The sequence below is a fragment of the Suricata suricatta genome, chromosome 7 (genome assembly GCF_006229205.1).
Source record: "Suricata suricatta isolate VVHF042 chromosome 7, meerkat_22Aug2017_6uvM2_HiC, whole genome shotgun sequence".
Classification (NCBI taxonomy): domain Eukaryota; kingdom Metazoa; phylum Chordata; class Mammalia; order Carnivora; family Herpestidae; genus Suricata; species Suricata suricatta.
In genome coordinates this window covers 94,259,987-94,282,912 of record NC_043706.1, presented here as the reverse complement: position 1 = coordinate 94,282,912, position 22,926 = coordinate 94,259,987, and the positions used below count along the sequence as shown (strand labels likewise).

General features: G+C 40.5%; 1 protein-coding gene and 1 pseudogene across 1 annotated transcript in view; both read right to left on the bottom strand.

Annotated features, from left to right (window-relative positions):
• Positions 1 to 22,926, bottom strand: part of LOC115297079 (coiled-coil domain-containing protein 162-like) — a 59,839-nt gene that overhangs the window by 33,646 nt on the left and 3,267 nt on the right. Inside the window, exons 2-6 of the mRNA XM_029945537.1 lie at positions 17,847 to 18,000; positions 15,122 to 15,217; positions 13,922 to 14,077; positions 2,019 to 2,248; positions 758 to 896 (exon numbers count right to left, since the gene is read on the bottom strand). Of these exons, the coding sequence (XP_029801397.1) occupies positions 758 to 896; positions 2,019 to 2,248; positions 13,922 to 14,077; positions 15,122 to 15,217; positions 17,847 to 17,945 (720 nt within the window). The 5' untranslated portion in view covers positions 17,946 to 18,000. The remainder of the gene's footprint in view (positions 1 to 757; positions 897 to 2,018; positions 2,249 to 13,921; positions 14,078 to 15,121; positions 15,218 to 17,846; positions 18,001 to 22,926) is intronic.
• Positions 17,406 to 17,566, bottom strand: LOC115297217 (annotated as a pseudogene).

The window sequence follows — 22,926 nt, the reverse complement described above, 5'->3', positions numbered from 1 at the left end:
CAACCAGGAATCTACTTCCTGTCTCTATAGATTTGCCTGTTCGGGACTTTTTTGTATAAATGAAATTATATAATGTGTGACTTTTTGCAACTGGCTTCTTTCATGTAACATCATGTTTTCAATAATTATCCATGTTGTAATATGTATCAGTAATTTGTTACTTTCACTGACAAACAATAATCCATCGTATGGATATACTACATTTTATTCATGTATTTATCAGTCAATAAACATTTAAATTGTTTCTACTTTAAAAAAAAAGTTTATTTATTTTGAGAGAGACAGAGATGGTGCAAGTGTGGGAGGGGCAAAGAGAGTGTGAGAGAGAGAATCCTAAGCAGACTCCATGCTACAGAGCAGAGCCCCACGCTGGGCTTGAACTCACAAACTGTGAGATCATGGCCTGAGCCGAGATCAAGAGTCAGATGCTCAACCAACTGAGCCACCCAGGCACCCCTAGATTTCATGTTTAAGATGTTAGTGATTATGTTCTCTATCACAGTCTTTTTGTGTGTGTGTGGTAGTCCAACTTAATTTGAGGAAAATCAAAATATGAAGATCCAGACTTACAAAATGGGAACATTAGGGGTAGTTATTTGCTTAATCAAAGCTCCACATGCCTCCAAGCCTGTTCAGTGATTTACATACCTGCAATCTACACTTAATGTCTTAGAAAAAACACCACTTGGGTGTAGTGTTACATGCTTATGCCATAAAGCAAATTTTCAAAGTCAAATTCAAAATGGCTCCTGCATACCTGTTGAGTTTTTATTTCAATTTCTGAAGCTCCTTTGGGGGGAAGAATAGACTGACTACTTATTACAAGATCTTCAAATTCATCTTCTTTCCCCATCCGCCTAGCTATAGCTTTCATGCTGGGGTAGAGGATGTCAGCTCTATTAAAGAAGAGAGACCAAAATTAGTAAGCAAACATATTTTTTCTCATTCAGATTCTCTGACAATTATTTTCATTGATGTTCTGTTTCTTGTCATCATGTATAAGCCTCCCAACCCATTTTAGACACTCACATCGACATTTAAATTCACTACAGTTGTTGCTCCCTTAGTCAATATTAAATCCTGCAAACTTTTCCCATTGGGCACATTTAATTTCAGTCTTCATTCTTCAAAATATTGACAAGTTTTAGGGTGCCTGGGTGGCTTAGTTGGTTAAGTGGCCAACTCTTGATTTCAGCTCAGGTCATGATCTAATGGTCCATAAGTTCAAGCTCTGCATCGGGCTCTGCACTCACTGCTTGGGATTCTCTCTCTTTCCCTCTCTCTCTACCCCTCCCCCTACTTGTACTCTCTATCTCTAAAAATATATGAATAAACTTTTATAAATTTGACAAGTTTTCTCATTCCCTAGTTACCAGGAAGCTGACTGTAATAATTCATAAAATTGCACCATGGCACCAAAGAGAACCTTCTTACACCCAGTAAGTCCCAAGGCTTGTAAATGCTTGTTTGATAACAGACACATGGCAGACACAACATATCTTTCTTGCCAGCTAGGTCATCCCAGCCAGAGCCTGAAGTGTGAAAACACCCCACCATCCTGTAGACCTAAGACCTCATGTGGCACCATATAATACCTCTGGCTGCAGTGGGTGAAACTCTCAGAGACTCAGCACTTGGGTCTAATGGGGCAGAAAGTAGGGAAGAGTTCACAGCAGAGCATCTCCTTACCCAGTGCTTGCTGGGATCCTATGAACTAAAAATGCTTAGAGTCAGCACCATGGGGACACTCGAGAAGCACAAGTACCCTTGGGCAGAACTCTGCATAAATGATGGACAGTACTGCTTAGTGGAACCCAGCACTGTCCCTGAATTCAGTAGAACCCAGCTTTTCCTGTAAAGCACTGTTTAGAGACACATTGCCCAGCTTCCTCAGGGCTCAGTGTGGCTGGGCGTACCAGAATCCATGGAGCAAATCTTTCCCTCAGAGCAAGGGGCAGGAATTTACCAAACCTCAGATTCCACTCATCCATGAGAATTTCCACTTTAGCAACACTTACCCATAGAGTTCTGAGAACTGTTTGTGGAGGGAGACCGAACTGCCGTCCTGGCCTTGCAGTTTGAGCTGGCCCCAATGGTCCTTTAGCACTTCCAGCTGCTTCCACAGAACCAGAAATGATCTCAGGAAAGCAAGGGACATCATCGCATTGCATGGGCCACTCCGCAGCTCGGAGACCTTGGGGCTGCTTTGGAAGGGACTTCTGACTTCTGGCGCTCTGGACAAATCCGGCTGAAAGCATTATAGAAATTCTTTATCGATCTTAGGTCAATATCCAATAACCTTTTACATGCAGCCCATGCAGAATGAACACTTTGGAGAAGGCCTATTCTGCCCAGGAGGAATGGTTTGCACGCCTACAGCACGCTGAAAGCTTAGCGAGAATAAACATCCTTCCTAAACAGACAGTATACAGAAAAGAGGGAAATGTCTCCATTCCAGCTTCCTGCCTGAGTCTTGAGCCACTCATTTCAAAAACTCTTCTACTTGGGTACTAACATTTGATCTGCCTTTGAAAAACTGAGCCGTTCCTGTTCAGCCTCTGCATCCTGGAAAAGTGTCCTTCAACACACTTGAGATTCAATTCCCCATCACGGTGGAGCTGTCAAAGAACCTTAAATTTGGGGTTTTACTCATTTTGTGGGTGAAGAAATGGAAACTTAAGTTTACCTAATCTATTCCTTCTCCCATCTTTCAAAAGTTTACATGGGCTCTTAATTTGAATTTTTTATTCAATAGGCAATTTTACTGTAGAATTTTTCATTCATTCATTCATCGGTGTTTTCCTTAAATAAGTGTTTGTTGAGGGGCTGCTATGAGCCCTGGAAGATTGGAGGGAACAAGGTTTTCAGGCCCCCTCTCTGGCAGCCAGTGATGTGAGGTCCAAGGTCACCCAGACAGTGACAGACAAAATGGGGACCTGCGTCCAGGAACCTCAGCCTGATGACAGTGTCTCAGTCACAGGTAAAGGAGCATTCCTTTGCAGATGAAGATGGCAAACCTGGATCATGATGTTATGACAAGAAGGGCCTCAGAGAACATTCAGGTAACAGCACCTCAGATGCTCAAGTCTCCTGGCTCAGAACAGGAAGAACCACCACCTTGTGTAATTGGATCCTAGATCAAGACTAGTAACGTATCCAGGGGCACCTGGGTGGCTCAGTCTATTAAGCATCCTACTTCGCTCAGATCATGATCTCATGGTTTGTGAGTTCGAGCCCTATGTCAGGCTCTGTGCTGACAGCTCAGAGCCTGGAGTCTGCTTCAGATTCTGTCTCCCTCTCTCTCATTCTCTCTCTCTGCCTCTCCCCCACTTGCTCTCTCTTTCTCTCTTTCTTAAAAATAAACACTAAAATTAAAAAGAAAACATATCTAAAGAAAGGCGTGGCTGCCGGAAAGAGCCTTGGTCAGAGGCAGAGTTGGCCAGTCAGCCCCAGGGGAGGGCCAGCACCTCCTGCACCCAGCTGACAACCCAAGTGACCTACCTGCTCAATAACCAGGTAACCCAGGCATTTCCGGATTTGCTTTATTCTCAGTAAATTTTCATCAAATGACATCTTATAATATTCAACAGACCAAGGCTGAGCATGGTGACTGGTGGTGGGGGGCGGGGAGGAGGCGGCATACAGGCCATGTAGTTGGCCTCTCTGCTCAAAAAGCCCCAGGATTGCTCATTTAAAGGGACTGCGTGCAGTTTCACTTGAAAATCCAGTTTAAAAAAACACCAGGTTGCAAAACACTCAGACTATATGTGAAGGAGATTTAGTTACTAATCTAAAAGCATCTGCTGGAGGGGCAGGAGCAGTTGGACTTTCCCCAGAGACAGAGGGTGCCACTGGCAGATGCCAATACTGCACTTTCCACTCATCCTGCTAGCACAGGGTGGGTGAACTCAGATGCAAAATCCTCCGCCACCGCCCCACCACCTCCAAGCTGGGCGATGTACTATGGCACTATCCCTTTTGCCTTGCGGAAGCCAGAGCAGCCACCAGTGCCAACACTTTCCTGCCCCCTAGCTGGGGCCGGCAAGGGCAAGCAGCAGCAGCTTTGTCCCACTCCCGAGCTAAAGCTGGTTGGTGAGCACAGGTGCTTGCAACACTTCCCCACTCACTGGATGGGGCTGGCAACTGTGAGCAGTCCCAGCATTTTCCTGCTCTCAGCCTCAAGCCAGAATATGCACCCAGACAAGGCACTCTCCTACTGCATTCCTGAAACCCCTGGACACCTGCACTCAAGACCCTTTCCTGCTACTTTTCTGGAGCTAGAGAGTGTGCCCCAGCCCCCTACGCTCTCCAATTGCTTAAAGCCAGTGGATATGTGCAATTCACACAGAGGATGCTCCTTGACTGCCTGGCCCTGGCTGCCCAGGGGGCTGACATTCCAGAGCTCCAAGGGAATATAAGAATCAGAAAGATAGTACTTGGCAGACTACCACTCCAGGGCACTGAAGACAGCTGACTGAGACACAACTTTGTTTTCCTGTGACAAAAGCCTATTTACTTACCCTGGAGCTTCAGCCTGAGGAGGTTTTCCATATAGCTAGAGGCCAAGAAGTTTTCCATACATCTAGAGGCCACGAAGTGCTCCCATTGAACATATGTAGGAAGACACCATCCTTGTCTTCACCTAGACCTCGCAGAAAGGACCTTATATATTCATCTAGAGCCCCATGTTTTGCAACTGTCACCCAGAGGACACCTTCAGATCTTTTGGTCTGGGGGCAGCAGGGATTATGATTGTGGCCCCAAAGGCTATATTTGCATATTTTAAGAGCTGCTGTCTGAGGGTCTGACTTTCGATTAGCCTGAAACTTGATGCTAAATGAAATTCCTCCCCTTAGAACACTGACAGGGCTTGGTACATTCTCAACTGCGAGGACATATCAATAATAAATCAGGTTGATCAGACGATCACAAAGTTGCAAGAAACAGCCAAGAGCTAGGGCAAGTTTGAATAAGAAATTCCACCAACTACACAAGGGCACTCCAAGGATGAGAGAGGTAGCTGTCTGGCCTAATACACAGAAACAAACACAGAGAGTCAAGCAAAGTGAGGAAACAGAAAAATACGTTTCAAATGAAAGAATAAGATAAAAAAAATCTCAGAAAAAGGCCATAATGCCATGGAGATAAGTATTCTATCTGATAAAGAATTCAGGGTAATGGTCATAAAGATGCTTACCAAACTTGGGAGAGGAATGGATTTACACAGTAAGGACTTCAACAAAGAGAAAATATAATAAAGTAGCAAACAGAAATCCATAGAGCTGAAGAATATAATAACTGAGAGAAACATCAGACTGGATTAAGCAGATGAGTGGGTCAGCAAGCTAGAATGCAAAGTATGAAATGTACCCAGACACAGCTGCAAAAGAAAAAAGGAATTATAAAAAATGAAGACAGCTTCAGGGACCTATGGGACAACATCAAGCAGAGTATCATTTACATTATGGGGTCCCAAAAAGAGAAAAAAAAAGAGAAATGGGCAGAAAAGTTATTTGAAGAAATCATGACTGAAAACTTCCCTAACCTAGGGAAGGAAACAGATATCTAGCTTCAGGAATCCCAGAGAGTTCCAAATAAGATAAACTCAAAGAGATCCAGAACAAGATACATTATAATTAAAGTGTTAAAAGTTAAAGAGAGAATCTTAAAAGCAACAAGAGAAAAACAAATTATTATTTACAAGAGAAACACCATAAGTCTATCAGCAGAAACTTTGCAGGCCATAGGGAGTGCATGATATATTTGAAGTACTAAAAGGCAAATCCTTCCAACCAAGAATACTCTACCTAAAGGTTATCATTTGGAACTGAAGAAGGATAGAATTTTTCAGACTAAAGCTAAAGGAGTTCATCACGCTTAAAGTGGCCTTACAAGGAATGTTAAAGGGACTTCTTTAAGCAGAAGAGACATGTCACTAATTAATAACAAATATACATACAAAACTAAAAATTTAACTGGAAAAGGTAAATATAGATTAAAGGTAATGAGTTAATTACTTATAAAGCTACTATGGAGGGTGAAAGACAAAAGTAAAATTAACCAAAACTACAATAATTAGTTAAGAGATACATAAAATAGAAAGAAGTAAAATATGACATCAAAAATATAAAATGTGAAGGGGTGTGGTAATAAAATCTTAGAATGGAGAACATGTTCAAATTTAAGTTGCTATTAACTTAAAATTGACAGTTATATACATAGGATGATATATGTGAACCTCAAAATAACTACATAGCAAAAACTTGTGTTAAATACATAAAAGAACATGAGAAAGGGATCTAAACACAACACTGAAGAAGGTCATCAAACCAAAAGGGAAGGAATCAAGAGAAAAAGGAATAGAACAGAACTACAAAAACAACCACTGAACAAGTAACAAAATGGCAATAAGTAAAATACCTATCAATAATGAAAATAAATGCAAATTGACTAAATTCTATAATCAAAAAACATACAGTGGCTGAATGGATAGAAAACAAGGCACATTTATATATTACCTATAAGAGACTCACTTCATCAGGACACACATAGACTGAAAGTGAAGGGATGGAAAAAAGGAATTCCATGCAAATGGAGAGGAAAAGAAAGCCAGTGTAGCTATAGTCATATTAAACAAAGTAGACTTTAAGCAAAGACTATAATAAAGAAAAAAACATTTTTTAGAAAAAACATTTCTAAATATATATATATGCACCCAACACAGAAGTTCCAAAAAATATAAAATAAATATTAAGAGCCCTAAAGGGAGAAATTGACAGCAACACAATAATAGTAGGGCACTTTGACACCACACTTAACAGCAGCTGATAGATAATTCAGACAGAAAAATCAATAAGGATATATTGACTTTAAGTGATACAAACAAAACCCAAATTAGTAAAAGGAAGAAAATAAAAATCAGAGGAGGAATCAATGAAATTGAGACTAAAAAGATGATTTAAAAAATCAATGAAATAAAGAGTTGGTTCTTTGAAAAGATAAACAAAATTGACAAACTCTTATCTAGACTCATCAAGGAAAAAATAGAGGCCTTAAAGAAATAAAATCAGAAGTAAAAATTAGGAGTTACAACTGATATCACAGATATACAAAGGCTCATAGAGACAATTATTAACCAGTACACACAAATCAAGTGTACAACCTAGAAGAAATAGATAAATGCCAACAAAATTACAATCTTCAAAGACTGAATCATATGAAAAATCTAAAAAGACCAATTATTAGTAATTAAATTAAATTAGTAATTAAATCAGTAATCAAAAAACTCTAAACAAATAAAAGTCTAAGACCAGACAGCTGGTGAATTCTACCAAACATCCAAAGAAGATTTAATATCTATCCTTCTCAAATGCTTCCAAAATATTAAAGAGGAGGCAATATTACCAAACACATTTTACTAGGTCAGTATTACCTGATACCAAAAACACACAAGGACACCCCTCCCTCAAAAAAACTACAGGCCAATATCCCCAATTAGCACAGATACAAAAATCCTCAACAAAATATTATCAAACCAAACTAAATAGTACATTGCAAGGATCATACACCATGATCAAGTGGGATTTATTTCAGGATGTGAGGATGGTTCAACATCCACAAGTCAACCAACATGATATACCACATTAATAAAATGGAGATAAAAATCATGATCATCTCAGTAGATTAAGAAAAAATTAGAAAAAATTCAGCATCCATTTATGATAAAAACTCTCAACAAAGTAGGTAGACAGGAAATGCTTGTCAACATAATAAAAGCCATATTTGACAACCCCCAGCTAATATACTTACTGGTAAGAAGCTGAAAGTTTTCCCTCTAATATCAGGAACAAGACAAGGATGCCCACTCTCCCCACTTTTATTCAACATAGTATTAGAAGTCTTAGCCAGAGCAATTCAGCAAGGAAAAAAGGAATAAAAGGCATACAAATTGGAGAAGAAGTAAAATTGTCACTTTTTGCAGATGACATACTATATATTGAAAACCCTAAGGATTCCACAAAAAACTATTAGAGCTAATAAATGAATTCAGTGAAGTCACAGGGTATAAGAGTAATATACAAAAATGTTATATTTTCATACATTAATAACAAACAGTCAGAATGAGAAATCAAGATTGGAATCACACCAAAAAGAATACTGAAGAATAAACTTAACTGAGGAGGTGAAAGATCTGTACACTGAAAACTTTAAGTTATTGATTAGAGAAGTTGAAGAAGATACTAATAAATGGAAAGATATTCCGTGCTCATGGATTAGAAGAATTAGTATTGTTAAAATAGTCATACTACACAAAGCAATTATAGATTCATGCAATCTTTATTAAAATTCCAATGGCATTTTTCACAGAACTAGAATGAATACTTTTAAAATGTATATGGAACCACAAAAGACCCCCAAATAACCAAAATAATTTTTTTTGAGTGGAAGAGAGATTGGGGGCAAGAGAGAGAGAGAATCTTAAGAAAGTTCTACACCCAGCACAAAGCCCAATTCGGGACTCAATCTCACGACCATGAGATCATGACCTGAGCTGAAATCAAAAGTCAGAAGTTTAACTTACTGACCCAGCTAGGCACCCAAAGACCAAAAACAATCTTGAGAAAGAAGAACACAGCCAGAGGAGATATCATGCTCCCTGATTTCAAACTATACTACAAAGTATAATAATCAAACAGGACGGTATTGGCATGAATATAAACATATAGATCAATGGAACAGAATAGAGAGCCCAGAAATAAATCCATGGATATATGGTCAATTAATTTGTGACAAAGTAGGTAAGAATATAGAATGGGGAAAGGACTTTTCTTTAATAAATGGTACTGGGAAAACTAGATAGCTACATGTGAAAATTAAAATAGACCACTATCTCACACCATATACAAAAATAAACTCAAAATGTGTGAAAGACTTGAATATAAGACCTGAAATGTAAAACTTCTATAAGAAAACACAGGCAGTAAGATCCCTAACATTGGTTTGAGTGACATTTTTTTTTGGATTGGATTCCAAAGACAAGAGAAACAGCAAGGGAAATAAAAGCAAAAGTAAACAGGTGGGGGAAAAAGTAAATAAGTGGGACTACCTCAAACTTTTATTGAAGGAAACCATCAATAAAACAAAAATGTAATCTACCGAATGGGAGAAGTTGTTTGCAAATCATATACCTAATAGGGATTAATATCCAAAATACATGAAGAACTCATACAACTCAATAAAAAAAATCACATTAAAAACTGGTCAGAGGATCTGAATAGGTATTTTTCCAAAGAAAACATATAGATGGCCAATAGGCATATGAAAAAACTGCTTAACGTCATTAAGCACCAGAGAAATGTAAATCAAAACCAGAATGAGATATCACTGCACACCTATCAGGATAACTATTATCAAAAAGGCAAAAAAAATAACAAGTATTGGCAAAGATATGGTAAAAATAAAAAAATAAAGGGAACCCTTGTGGATAGTGGAAACGTAAATTGGTACAGCTACTATGGAAAACATGGAGGTTCCTCTTAAGAATAGTACTACCATATGATCCAGCAATTCCACTACTGGGTATCTACCTGAAGAGAATGAAAACACTAATTTGAAAAGATACATTCATCTTATGTTCATTACACCATTATTTACAATATGCAGGAAATGGAAACAACCTAAGTATTCATCGATGGATGACCAGATAAAGAAGATGTAATTACACACACACATAGATATACTATTCAGCCATAAAAAAGGATAAAATCCTGCCATTTGTGACAATATGGATGGATCTTGAGGGTATTATGCTAAGTGAAATAAGTCTGAGACATATGCTGCATGCTTTGATTTATATGGGGAATCTAAAAAAACCAAACCAAAACAAAATGAAACCAACACTAATAGAGACAGAAAATGGATTGGTGGTTGCCAGAGGAGACAAAGTTTGGGGAACTAAATGAGTAAAGGGGATCAAGAAGTACAAGCTCCCAGTTATAAAATAAAAAATCATGGGGATATGATATCCAGTTCTGGGGAATACAGCCAATTATATTGTATTAACTTTGTATAATGACAAATGGTAACTAGATTTATGGTGATGATCACTGAAATGCATACAAACTTTGAATCACTCTGTTTTACACCTGACACTAATACAGTATTGTATGTCAGTCATACCTCAATTTAAAGAGTCATTATAAATAAAAACATACACAAAAAACCTCCAACTTCCTTCTGAGGAATCAGGGCTCCCAGGACCACAGTTTTAAAGGGGAAGGCCCATCACTTTCATTTTAGAGACTGAAGTCTAAGAGATCACAGCACGGGTTGCACAGTTGGTCCAGAAAACCCAGAGTCCTATCTCTCTCTCTCTCTTTTTTTTTTTAACGTTTTAAATTTATTTTTGAGAGAGAGACACACAGAAAACATGAGTGGGGGAGGGTCAGAGAGAGAGGGAGACAGAGACTCTGAAGCAGGCTCCAGGTTCTGAGCTGTCAGCACAGAGCCCGATGTAGGGCTTGAACCCACAAACTGTAAGATCATGACCTGAGCTGAAGTCGACTGCTTAACCAACTGAGCCACCCAGGCTCCCCGCACAGAGTCCTATCTCACAAGCAATATAAATTCTATTGCCTTTATTGTCCATGAATATTAAATACTCTTAAATAAAACAAATCATGACATTAAACTAATTAAAATAAATAATAAATTTAAAGTCTTCTCTTCCTAAGTGATTTAAATGTTGGAAGCAGGAGCAGGAGAGAAGGCAAAGAACAAAGGTGGGGGGCAGTGGGAGGGTCAGGGAAAAATGGCAATCCATCAAAAACAGGACTAAGAAATAGTAAACAAAGGGCCCAAAGGGCCCAGCATGCTGCTTCATCTTGGTACTACTTGGTGCCAATGCTTGCTTTGCAAATGCTCCCTCTGAGTGAAACACCTAATGCTGTTGTGGCATTTAGATGGCACATCTAAACACTCTTCCTTTTCCACTAATTTGCCTGATGTAGACTTGTGACTCGATTTAAGCCTGTAAGACACAAGGAGAATCTATTAGAAGGTTCTGGAAAGGATTTTCTTTCTTGGTAAAAAGATAAAGCCCCCTAAGGAGAAAGTTTTTTGCTCCTGTTCTCATCTTACAAGCGTGAAGGAGATGTTTTGGTGACATACCCATGATGGCAGAGCAGGAATGTACCCAACCTGAGTGACTGCACCAACCCAAAGTCTAAGGACTTGCTTTGCGAGCCCCTTCACTAATTTAAGTCATGGCTACTAGGGCAACCTGTTACTTGTAGCAGGTGCACCCTAATTGGCACAGAGGGGCATCAGCTCAAAGGTGGAAAAATCAGGAAAAGCTTCGGAAAGAGTGGTGTGGAAGCTGAAATGTGAAGGATAAGTAGGAATTAATCGATGATGAAGTAGAGCGGTAGGAGGAGAAGGGAGTTTTCCACCAGAGGAGCTGAGTTGCACAAAGTTACTGAGGAGAGAGAGCATGGTATATTTGATAAAATGAAAGAAGTTGAAGGTAGAAATATCAGCAGAAGAGAGGCAGTGAAGGTCTGAGTAAGGCATTTGGATCCTATTCTCAGGCATATGGAAGACTCTGAAGGGTTATAAGAGGGAAGGTTTGCATTTTAAAATATTATGCTGGTAAAGGGCTCCTGAGTGGCTCAAGTCAGTTAAGTGTCCAACTCTTGTCTTTGGCTAAGGTCAAGGTCTCACGGTTTGAGAGTTTGAGCCCCATATCAGGCTCTGAGCTGTTACTGCAGAGCCAGGTTAGGATTCTCTCTCCTTCCCTCTCTGCCCTTCCTCCACCTCTCTCTTTTTCTCTCTTTCTCCCTCTCTCTCCCTCACTCTCAGAATAAATAAACATAAACTTAACAAATAAAATAAAATAAAATATTATCATGGTGAATGGACTGGAAGAAGGCAAGATCCAACTGGAGTTTATGCACATAGCCTAACATTAGGGGATGATGCTGATTAGGGGGTGGTGATGGAAGATGGGGAACAGTGGGCAAACTTGAGATATTAAAATGACAGGATAGTAAAACTCAGTGTCTGATTATGGGTATGATAGAGAGAAATCATAGATGAGCATATCCAGATTTTTGGGTTTGAGCAGTTGGGCAAGATGGTGGTTAACTGACAGGAAATACGGAAAGGAAAAAGTTTTGGGCTATGAAATAAGCTCATTTTGGGACACACGGTCTATGGGATGGAACAAGGAAGTTGAACACATGAATCTGACAGGATTGAGATTTGGACAAGACAGGTAGATGGTCATTGCATGAGTTATCACAGGGAAAGTCATCAAAGTTAAAAAAGCAGATGAGTTTGCCTAGGGAGAGGCTGCAGAGTGGAACAATGTAGCAGAGAAGAGTAGAAGGGAGCTCCAGGGCTGACTGTCAAGTTGGAATGTGGATTTCCTGCCTCAATAGGCATATGACTTTGGGCACATCACGTAACCTTTCTGAGCTTCAGTATTATCTGTAAAATGAGAATAATGAGAGTACCTACTTCACGGAATTATTGGGGATATTAGAAGCTAGTAATTACCAAAGTACTCTGAAAAGATCTCAATCATAGCCAGCAGTAGTAGTAATAGTATTCAGGGGAAACTTACTGATTAGACACAGAAGGCATAGTGCCTAGGGCCCATAAAATGTTTTAGTTTCTTTCTATTTTTAAAATTTTTATATATAGAGAGAGTGTAAGTGGGGGAGAAAGAGAGAGGGACAGAGAGAAAGAGAGAGCGAATCCTAAGCAAGTTCCACACTGAATGTGGAGTTTGAGATGGGGCTCTATCCCACAAACCTGGGATCATGACCTGAGTCAAAATTAAGAGTTGGATGTTCAACCAACTGAGCTAACCACGCACCCCTTAATTTCTTTTAAAGTCAGAGGAAAAGGATATCAAGTTTGAATAAAATGTTTTAATATATGATATTAATTTTTCATATTAACACAGTTGTAAACTGTATCTTTTAATGCCTTTTATGGAGGAAAGGGCCTACAAAGACAGAAATGGCTAGTGTTATAGAAGTCAAAATGTAGCCCTGGTAGTAGTAGCAGCAGTGGGACAGAATCTGAAAAACAATACTTTGGGGACGGCAGAGGAAGAGGGGAGGCTGGAGGCAGAGAAGTCTATGGGGAAGTCTGAGAAGACATCGCTGCTGATGCCAGAGGAAAACGAGGAAGGGAGGTGTACTTTGGAAGCCAGAGCAGGGAGGTTGCAAGAAGGATACACCATGTTAAATGTGAAGGGCACCATAAAGTATCCAGGAGATGTAGTGACAAAGACCATGGTACTCCTGATGTGAGTGGTCTCAGTGGTGACAAAGCATAGTTTCTGAGGATCGGATTGAAGGTAAGGAAATGGAGATGGTTGCTACAGACATCTCTCAGAAAGTTTGGCTCTAAAATGGAGGCTCTTCAAATGGGGGCAGCAGCTGGCTTACCCTGTGTCCAGACAAATCTCTGTCTGGTTCCCACATATGTGCAGAATTGTTTCCAGTTATGAGCAAGGGGCTCTTGGTATCTTGGAGCTTCAGGGACAAGTCCAGAGGAAGGAGTGCTCACCTAGGAACCCATAAGGCTAGCTGAGTGATGAAGATGAGAGCCCGGGCTGGAGATATTCACCCAGGGCCTCTGTCATACTGCTCCGGTCCTTCCAGCTCCAGTCCTAAACATGTGTGACTCACAAGGAAATCCAGCCTGTTTGGTTTCAATGGGCCTCCCACAACCTTTGTTCTATTTTTAAAATGAAAAGAAATGAATCACAGGCTACCCTGCTCCACTGCTGCTCCCATGTGGCATTAGCCCAGTCTTGGGACATAAAAAGAGGCTGTTGGACAAAGAGGGAAGGTCCTCCAGTCCACTACAGCACTGGCCAATTATGTAGACTGTTCACCAAGAGTACCTGTGTGTTTTTGTCCAGTGTGGCTTGCCGTCTGGGGGGATCCTCCATGGTCATATGATAGTTGCTCAGAAGTACATCTTCCAGAAGCAGCTGCATGCCCACCAGCTCTCCATGAGCCACCTTTAGGTCATGGTCATTCAACCTACAGAGGCACAGCTAAGAACAAAAAGAGAACAAAATGAAACAAAACACCCATTTTGAAGATTTCTATGTATCCTTTATACATAATTTTGTGGGAGAAAACTAGAAATAATTGGGTTTATAAGCCCTGCCTTCTCAACTATTAGAAAATCCATAAAAATCAGGGTAAGATTTCTAGCTCAAAATCCTTCTTGAACAATCAGACTTCTCGCTTTGTATGGAAGTCCATGTCCCAGCACTTTACACTGGTATCTGTACATGGTGAATCCATAGTGTGATATCAATTTTCCCTTCAAAGCACAGATAGAAACACATATATGTATAGGGAAAGTACTGGAAAAAATAAACCAAAATGTGAACTGTGATTGTCTCCTAGTGAGGGAAGTATGATTTATTTTTTTAACCATTCTTACTATTTTACTTTAACACACCCAAACCTTTTTAATTCTGAGCATGTACAAAAGTAAACAGTATAGTTCCCACCACCCAGCCCTAAGAACCATTAGCCTGTGGCCAATCCTACTCCTATCCTCCTCACTCCCCACTTCCCGTATTATTTCAGAGCAAATTTATGATTGATTTTCATGTTTAATACTTTTCTATATTTTCTATTTTTAAAAATGAGAACACAATATTTGCTTAGGTAATCAGGGAGGAAACACATAAGTGAAAGAAATTCCCCTTATGAATCCTGCTTAAAGGATTCTCTTCCCACTACCGTCCACAGGCAGACCAGGAGTTACATACCCCTGAGTTTCCCGCCTGGGTGTTTCTCTAAGAGGCCCAGAGAGTGACTGGAGATGGCTGGCCACTCTCCCAGATCATTACTGGCCATGGGAATTGTAGCTGAGTCTATAACCAAGGTCCATACCAGCTGAGACTATGATTCTCTCCTGTCATAAGAAAACATGACTCACCCATTAGTATTGGATTTACAGCTTCATAATAAAAAATGCTGCTTATCTCATAATTATTCACCACTGACCTATGGACCCAATCAAACCAGCTTTGTAGTCTGCATTCAGTTTTCTCTGCCCCAAGTGGGAAGACCTATCCTACCTGCATATTATACTCTAGGGTATTTGGGCTGCTACCCATAACTGGAAACAGTCCTCCATCTTCTAGAAATGCTCTCCAAGGGAATAGCATAGATGCCTAAAAGAACAAATAAGAAATATGATAATGCTGTACTGCTTTCCACAAATACTAAACATCTTATACGACTAGGACTTCTGTGTCTATACTCCAAAACATTGTGAAATGATTTATTTATTTTATAGAAGTCATTCTTGGGGCACCTGGGTGGTTCAGTTGGTGAAGTGTCTGACTCTTGATTTCGGATCAGGTCATGATCTCACAGTTCATGAGATCAAGCCCCACATCCAGCTCTGTGCTGATTGCATGCAGCCTGCTTGGGATTCTCTCTCTCCTTTTCTCTCTGCCCCTCTTCTGCTGGTGTGTTAACTCTATCTCTCAAAATAAAGAAACAAATATTTTTTAAAAAAGAAATAGTTCTTCATAGAAAGTCTCTGATGATGTAGAACAGAGAGTAATACTCTTTTCCCCATCCCAAAATCTGGATAAACATAGAAGGGTACTTAATTAAGACTTCAGTGTAACTAGTCAGCACCAGTGTTTGGAAGTTCCAGGATACTATCCTAACAATGGGACACAGTTATAATCAACAAAAGTAAACTTGTTCAAATGTTCTCGATATTAGGAACCTTAAAATGTTTTCCTTCATCACCACTGTGTTCCAATTCAAAGCCAATGCTACAAGGTTAATATGTGGGCCTCTGTCTTCTCTATATCACTGTCCAATGGTCAAGGGATCCCCTACTAGTTGTGGCACCACATGCAGGCCAGGATATAGTGGGCCTATCCATCTGACCCCATTATACATTTGCAGACTTGGTACTGGCTTCAGACAATTCCTAGAGTTGGAATTGATTCAGGTAGCCAGAAGCCAGGACACCTGCATCTGCCTAATCCCAGGCAACCTCTAAAGGCAGTAAAAACAGGACTAATCATCATGGTCAATCCTGTCTTCCAGGACTAAATAAGGGTCAAGGTTTGGGCCAACAGTCATTTTCTTGTTGCTAGGGAAGGTTAAAGGGTAGGACTTACAGGGGGTTGATGTTAGCATTACTTGGCCTACCTTTGTAACATAAAAACATTATGTTGGATGTTTTGGAGTCAAAAGACCTGGCTTTGTAAGGTGGTTTTGTTTTATTTTATTTTTTTTCATTTCATTTTAATATATTTATTTTTTTATAAAAAATTTTAACATTTATTTTTGAGAGACACACACACAGAGTGTGAGCAGGGGAGGGTCTGAGAGAAAGGGACACACAGAATCCAAAGCATGCTCCAGGCTCTGAGCTGTCAGCACAGAGCCTGATGTGGGGCTTGAACTTACAAGAGAGATCATGATCTGAGCTGAAGTCAGCCACTAAACCAACTGAGCCACCTAGGTGCCCCTTAATACATATATTTTTAAATGTTTATTTATATTTCAGAGAGAGAGACAGACAGAGTGTGAGTAGGGGATGGACAGAGAGAGACACACACATAGAATCCAAAGCAGGCTCCAGGCTCTGAGCTATCAGCACAGAGCCCGACTTGAAGCTTGAACTCACAGACCATGAGATCATGACCTGAGCCAAAGTTGGACACTTAACCCATTAAGCCACCCAGGTGCCCCATGAGGTGGTTTTAAATATAGGTGGTCCACAACTTCTTTGATCCTCTTCCCATTAAGATGTGGAATTTAATTCTTCTCCCCTTGAATGTGAGCTAAAATTAGTGACTCACTTCTAATGAATAAATATGGCAAAAATGATGGGAGGTCACTTCTGAAATTAGGTAATAAAAAGACTGTGACTTCCTCCTTGGGTTCTGTTTCTTGTTCTTTTTTAAACTGTTTGCTCTGGAGGAATCCATCTGCCATGTTGCAAAGAAAACCTGTGGAACAGCCCACGTGAATAAACATGAAAGTGGATCTTCTGTTGCCTACCAACAGCCCATGAGTGGGGTTGGAAGCAAATTCTCCTCCAGTAGACCCTTGAGATGACTACAGCCTCGGCCAATACCTTGATCACAAACCGGTGAGAGATCTTGAGCCAGAACTACATAGTAAATTGCTCCCAGATTTCTGAGCCTCAGAAATTGTATGAGATGATGAATATGTATTGCTTTATTCTGCTAAATTATGGGGCCATTTTTTTATGCAGCCATAGGTAAATAATACAATTTGTGACCTAGTGCTATCAGGACTGCCCAGCAGTCTGATCTCTGGCTTGCCAGAACCTTAAACTCTTTAGTTGTAGAAGGTGGGTAATATTGTTGGTACCTAGGAGCAATAATAATTGCCAGTATTACATATGATAACACCTGTTGTAACCAGGGCTATTAAAAACTCGGGGGCCGACCTAATTTTTGTATTGTAATTGCTCTCATTATTATTTATTACACTTGATCTTAGCCAAAAGGCCGAGAAGCGATCATTATTATTTATTAAATGGAAAAGATCAACTGTTGGTTTTGCTACCAGCTGGGAGCAGATAAGCTACAGCCCCAATTTGCTTATTAAGCAGTTTGGAGGCAAAGATTCTGGGAATAACAGCTGGCCAGGGGGGGCTATGTCAATGAAGAGGAGCCAAGCAAGACTAAAGAGCCCTAGAACATGAAGGGCCCCTGCAAAATTTAAGCCAGATGGAAACAAAGTGCCAAGTTCCCCTATGTACAACACCATTTCTAGGTATAAAAATACTTCTCAACATACCTGGAGGCTCTGTGGATCTAGTGGCTGAGGCAGGCTGAGCTGTGATGCAAAAATGCTCTTCACAAGAGAGTTGCTCAGTGGTGGCAATCCATGGTACATGCCATCTGTGACAGACTGGTAGGCAGAAGCATTTCCAGCTGCCAAAAATGTTCTTCTACCAAAACATGGAGAGAATCTCATTAAAAGCAGTTACTTAAGCTTCTAAAGCTCAAAACTTTCTTTGAAGTTATTGTAGCAAGATAACATTTTGAGATAAACACAGGTTTCTTCCTTAGTGACCTTATCCCTCACCTCTCTTTCTTTACACACTGCCCTTCACTCTCATGATTCAAAACCCTCAAAGGGAAAAGTAGATATATTCTAGACTAGCATTGTCCAATAGAACTTTATACAATGTGGAAATGTTCTCTTTTCTTAAGTTTGTTTGTTTATAGAAAGAAAGAGTAAGCATGAGTGTGAGCAGGGGAAAGGCAAAGAGAGAGAGGAAGAGAGAGGATCCCAAGCAGACTTGGTGCTTTCACCATGGAGTCCAACTCCGGGCTCAATCCATAAATGGTGAGATCATGACCTGAGCTGAAACCAAAAGTTGCATGCTTAACCAACTGAACTACACAGGGCCCCCCAATGTGGAAATGTTCTAAGTTTGATTGTCCAATATGGTAACCACTAGCCACATGTGACTGTTGAGCACTTGAAATGTCCCTACTGTGACTGAGGAATTGAATTTTAAATTTTACTTCAACTAAATCAATATCAATTTAATTTTAAATTAAATAGCCACATGTGACTACTGGATTGCATAATTCAGCTGTCGATCTAGAACAAAGATGTGGATTGTTTGTTGAATTATTTTAAGACAATAGCAGAGACAATTCTTGATATGCAAAACCAAATTGTTCTTTAAAATTTTTAATGTTTATTTATTTTTTAGGGAGAAACAAAGTGTGAGCAGGGGAGGGGCAGAGAGATAGGGAGACACAGAATCTGAAACAGGCTCCAGACTCTGAGCTGTCAGCACAGACCCAATGTGGAGCTCAAATTCACAAACCACGAGATCATGACCTGAGTCCAAGTTGATCGCTTAACCAACTGAGCTACCCAGGAGTCCCTGCAAATGCAAATTTTTAAATTAAATAATAAAATCTTGGGGTTTGAGAGAGAAGATTTTTGTTTTGTTTTGAACAAAACTTGGCTTTGCACATCAAGAACCAAAAATCCTGAAGTCTAGTGCATGAAATTTATACCATAAGTTGTAGAGAAGGAAGTATGCATGATAAATTACAATGACATTTTTTTTGGTCCACATGGAAATAAGAATTTAGTAAGCAAGGAAAGACTGTTTTTAGAACTTAGATCTAGTGGATACCAAAGAAAAGATGCTGACATAGGGTAAACTGAGGAAAGGATATTTTAAAACAGAAGGGACCATTTGCTGGGATCTTCCATGGGTTTGGCCCAACTCTTGCATAAAGCAGACATCAAAAAGGAGATTAGCAATAACTGAGGGAGATACTAGCACTGAGGGACATGACATAGCCTCCCAGAGACTAGCAAACAATCAAAGTGCTAGGAAAAGAACTGAGGAGTGTCTGAGCCCCCACAGGTGGGTGTCTATGGGATGCTGAACATCAGGCCAATCAGAAGAGATCTGGGGTTGGACAAGATAGCCCACAATGGGTAGATGGAGGTAGCTGTTCTTCAACTATTAGGATGACTTATAAGCACCCCCAGGAGCTTATATCATCTCTGAGAAGAATGAAGGAAGAGAAAAGTATGATGTAAGACCTAAAATTTAGGTCCAAATTATGTGCTGCCTTGACATCTGGTAAAATTGCAAGGGCCTCAAATGGCCTCTCCACTCTGCTTCCACAGATAAGGTCCATTAGTCATATAACCTTCCTTATTGAAGGGACCAAGTACAATCCCTGCTTATCCCTGAGTAGTCATGTCAGCCCCCTGCCAGACCATGAAAGTGTTCAATAAACCAATCACATCCTCCTGCACAAATGAGGGGGCATCACACCCTCCTGATACCACAAAGCCTGTCTACCACACGCCCTGGTTGTTCACTCTGTTCCCAGGTGCAGTTCCTCTGTGGCCCTGCATGGCATGCAGTGTCCCCTTCCGCTGGGATGTAGATGACTGGTAAACTGCTGTTGACCTCCTCTGCCCAGTGTTTAGTGTTCCTGTCCCCCGAGGGCAGAATCCCTCCCTTACCAACAGGGTGAATAGGAAGCAATTAAAACAAAAAGAAATGGGTGTTAATTAATCTCAGATCAATTAATTTTAAATCTCCAACTGACCACTTCTAAGCTCTACATGTGGCTGGATGAAGTAGAAATAGAAGTGTCATCTTTTTTGCCATCAGCAGAAGGGGCTTATGAACTTAACTTCAAAGGCAGATAAAGGGAGCTCCATACTTTTACATCAAACCATTGTAGCAGTGCAAAAATCCCATTTTCACATTTTAATGAGAATTAGCAAAAGATAATTGAATAAATGTTTTATACTGAGAGACTAGATAAAGTCATTGATTTATCCTGATAGCTTAAGGATGAAGTCTGGAATTGCTCAATGAGAACATTTTCTCCTGTTGCTCATGTCTTTCACATGTTTTCTAATGATTCTCAATGGGCCCTGCCAGGAGCCCAGTATTCACTCACTACCCATGTGACAGTGATGTATCCAGCACCACCTATGCACAAGGCAAAGTGCAGGCACTGTCCCCAATACAAAAATGTGTTCGACCTTCCAACCTAGTAGGAGTAGGAAGAATTCATTTACAGCTGCTTCTGACCTTCCTCTAAATGGCCATGGTACTTTCTACACACACATCTCTCTTCTGACACACATAGATTATAGATCTACTTAAAGCAGTGGTACCAAACAGCAGAATACTCTAATAGAAACACTTATTTTCAGCCCAAATCAAGAGCACAGAAGTCTAGTATCTTGTACAACCCCTCCCTGGTGGGTCCCTTTCCTATCATTCCTGCTCTTCTCTCCCACCAACCCATAAAAGGATTTCTCCCTCTCAGCCTTTGGGTCCAGCTTTGTTAATGTCTTACTTGTTCGATCCTCGACTGTAGTGCTTATATTTTAAAATTCATTTCCTGTTTATTATGGATGTTTTGACATCTTTCTGGCTAAGGATGAGACTGCTCCTCCTTGGGCTAAACAGGTCTTAGAAATAGCAAAGGACTCAGCAGGGGGCATGGCTTTGATATGCAAACCAACCAGTTCAGAACCATACTTCCTTTATCAGACCCTTGCACCTGAGGAGGTAATATTCCTCTGCTTTATTCATCCCAGGGCTAGTTAACAGACGACTAGAGACCACCTCTCCAGCCCAAAGCCCACTAGAATTATTCAACCCAGCCCTGCCTTGCCTTTCAGACTATGGTCTCAGTACTCTCCTTGCTCCTTCCCATGTAGCTCTCTGTGGTGTGGCATACATCCTGTTTCTATGACCTGCGGATATAAGAAACTTTGTTTTCCCAAGTCTCTTCTGTTCTCTTCTTGTGGCTATACCTGACTGGTCATCACATAAAAGAACACAGAACACCAACATGCTCTCTTATCCTGACAAGTTTCTGCAGAACTTTGTAACTACTAAGGGCCACAAATGAACACAATTCCTGGCAGGGTTCTAGAGCCCCAGACACAGCTTTGTGCACATACTAAGTCGGTTAACTTATGGATGCTTGGAGACTATTCAAACATACAATACAGTTTAGATATAAATGTGGCTGCTAGTCTAAGCTACAGAATCACAGAATATGATATACTTTCTAGAGAGGCAGAGTCAAATTATAGACACCACCATTGAACAAATCATTGGTTATTCTTTCCCCTACTTTCCTCATTCCTTAATCTAGATCATCATCCTTTGTAAGCCCATATCCCCTCCATCAATGGGACTGTTTCTAATGCTATGTGAAAAAAAGGGTCTCAAGATGATGTCCAATATTTTTAGCATTCAATCCTCTTTTATTTCCTCCCTCTCTAGAGACTCCATATTTTGGAAGTTTTTTCTATCAGATGTTCATTAAATATCTTCCTGTCTAACTTGATACCACATCAGCCTCCAGCCCAAGCTCCAAGCTGCAGGAAGAGATGGAGAAACCTGATGCAAAGAAAGGAATAGGGCTCCGGAGTCTGACAAACTGCACAGATGCAAGTTCTGCTACATCAAGCTACGTGACCTTGGGCAAGTTATGCAACTTCTCTGAATCTTTATTTCTTCATCCTTTAAAAATGGGGGAAATAGTTTCTACCCACTGAGTTGGCACATGGTGGGAACTCAACCAAAGCAAATTTCCTCTCCCCCTTTTCTTGGTTCCTAGGATTTCAGTTTAAAAAAAAAAAGAAGCTTGACATTTTGTTTACGTACAAAGCTTTTGGGCAAATGTGTCTTTTTCATCATGCCTTTTGAAATATTGACAACAGGTCATGGGTTCCCATCACAACTCACTCAGATCCTCCTTTGGTAAACTCTGGCCTCTGTCTTCTGGTGGTGGTGGGGGAGGGGGGGATCTGACACTCACAGCTTTCCTAGTAGCACTCAAGAAACAGGGAAACCCACAGGAATAAAAGGCAGGCTTGTTGCTTGGGTCAATGTTACACCTGCCAACCGTCAGCCCCAAATAAAGTCAGGTCTCCTTAGCAGCCCATGAAAACACCAGAATAGCTACACTGAAGTCTCAGACCCATCTCTACCACACCCCAGCTGCCTTGTTGTTAGTAAGCAGTGAAGGGTTTCCTACAAACCACCCATCTTGTGTGTGAGAGAACTACCCATAGCATGAGCCCAGGCATGCTGGTTCCAATCACAGGGAGCAGGGAATTCATAAGGCACATGCTAGAGTTTTTCCTGAATGCAAGGATATAAAAAAGAAAACCCAAACCCAAAACAACAACAAAAGCACCTGCAAAGTAACCCTAAGGAGGCCAGCCAGAAGTTATGGCTCTTTATTCCTCAGACACGGGAGGCCATGACCATGGTCATAAACCAAGCCCCACTCACAGGAGGCCTTCTCCATAGTTCTCAGAAATTCCCAGGGAACCCTGAAGCACACAT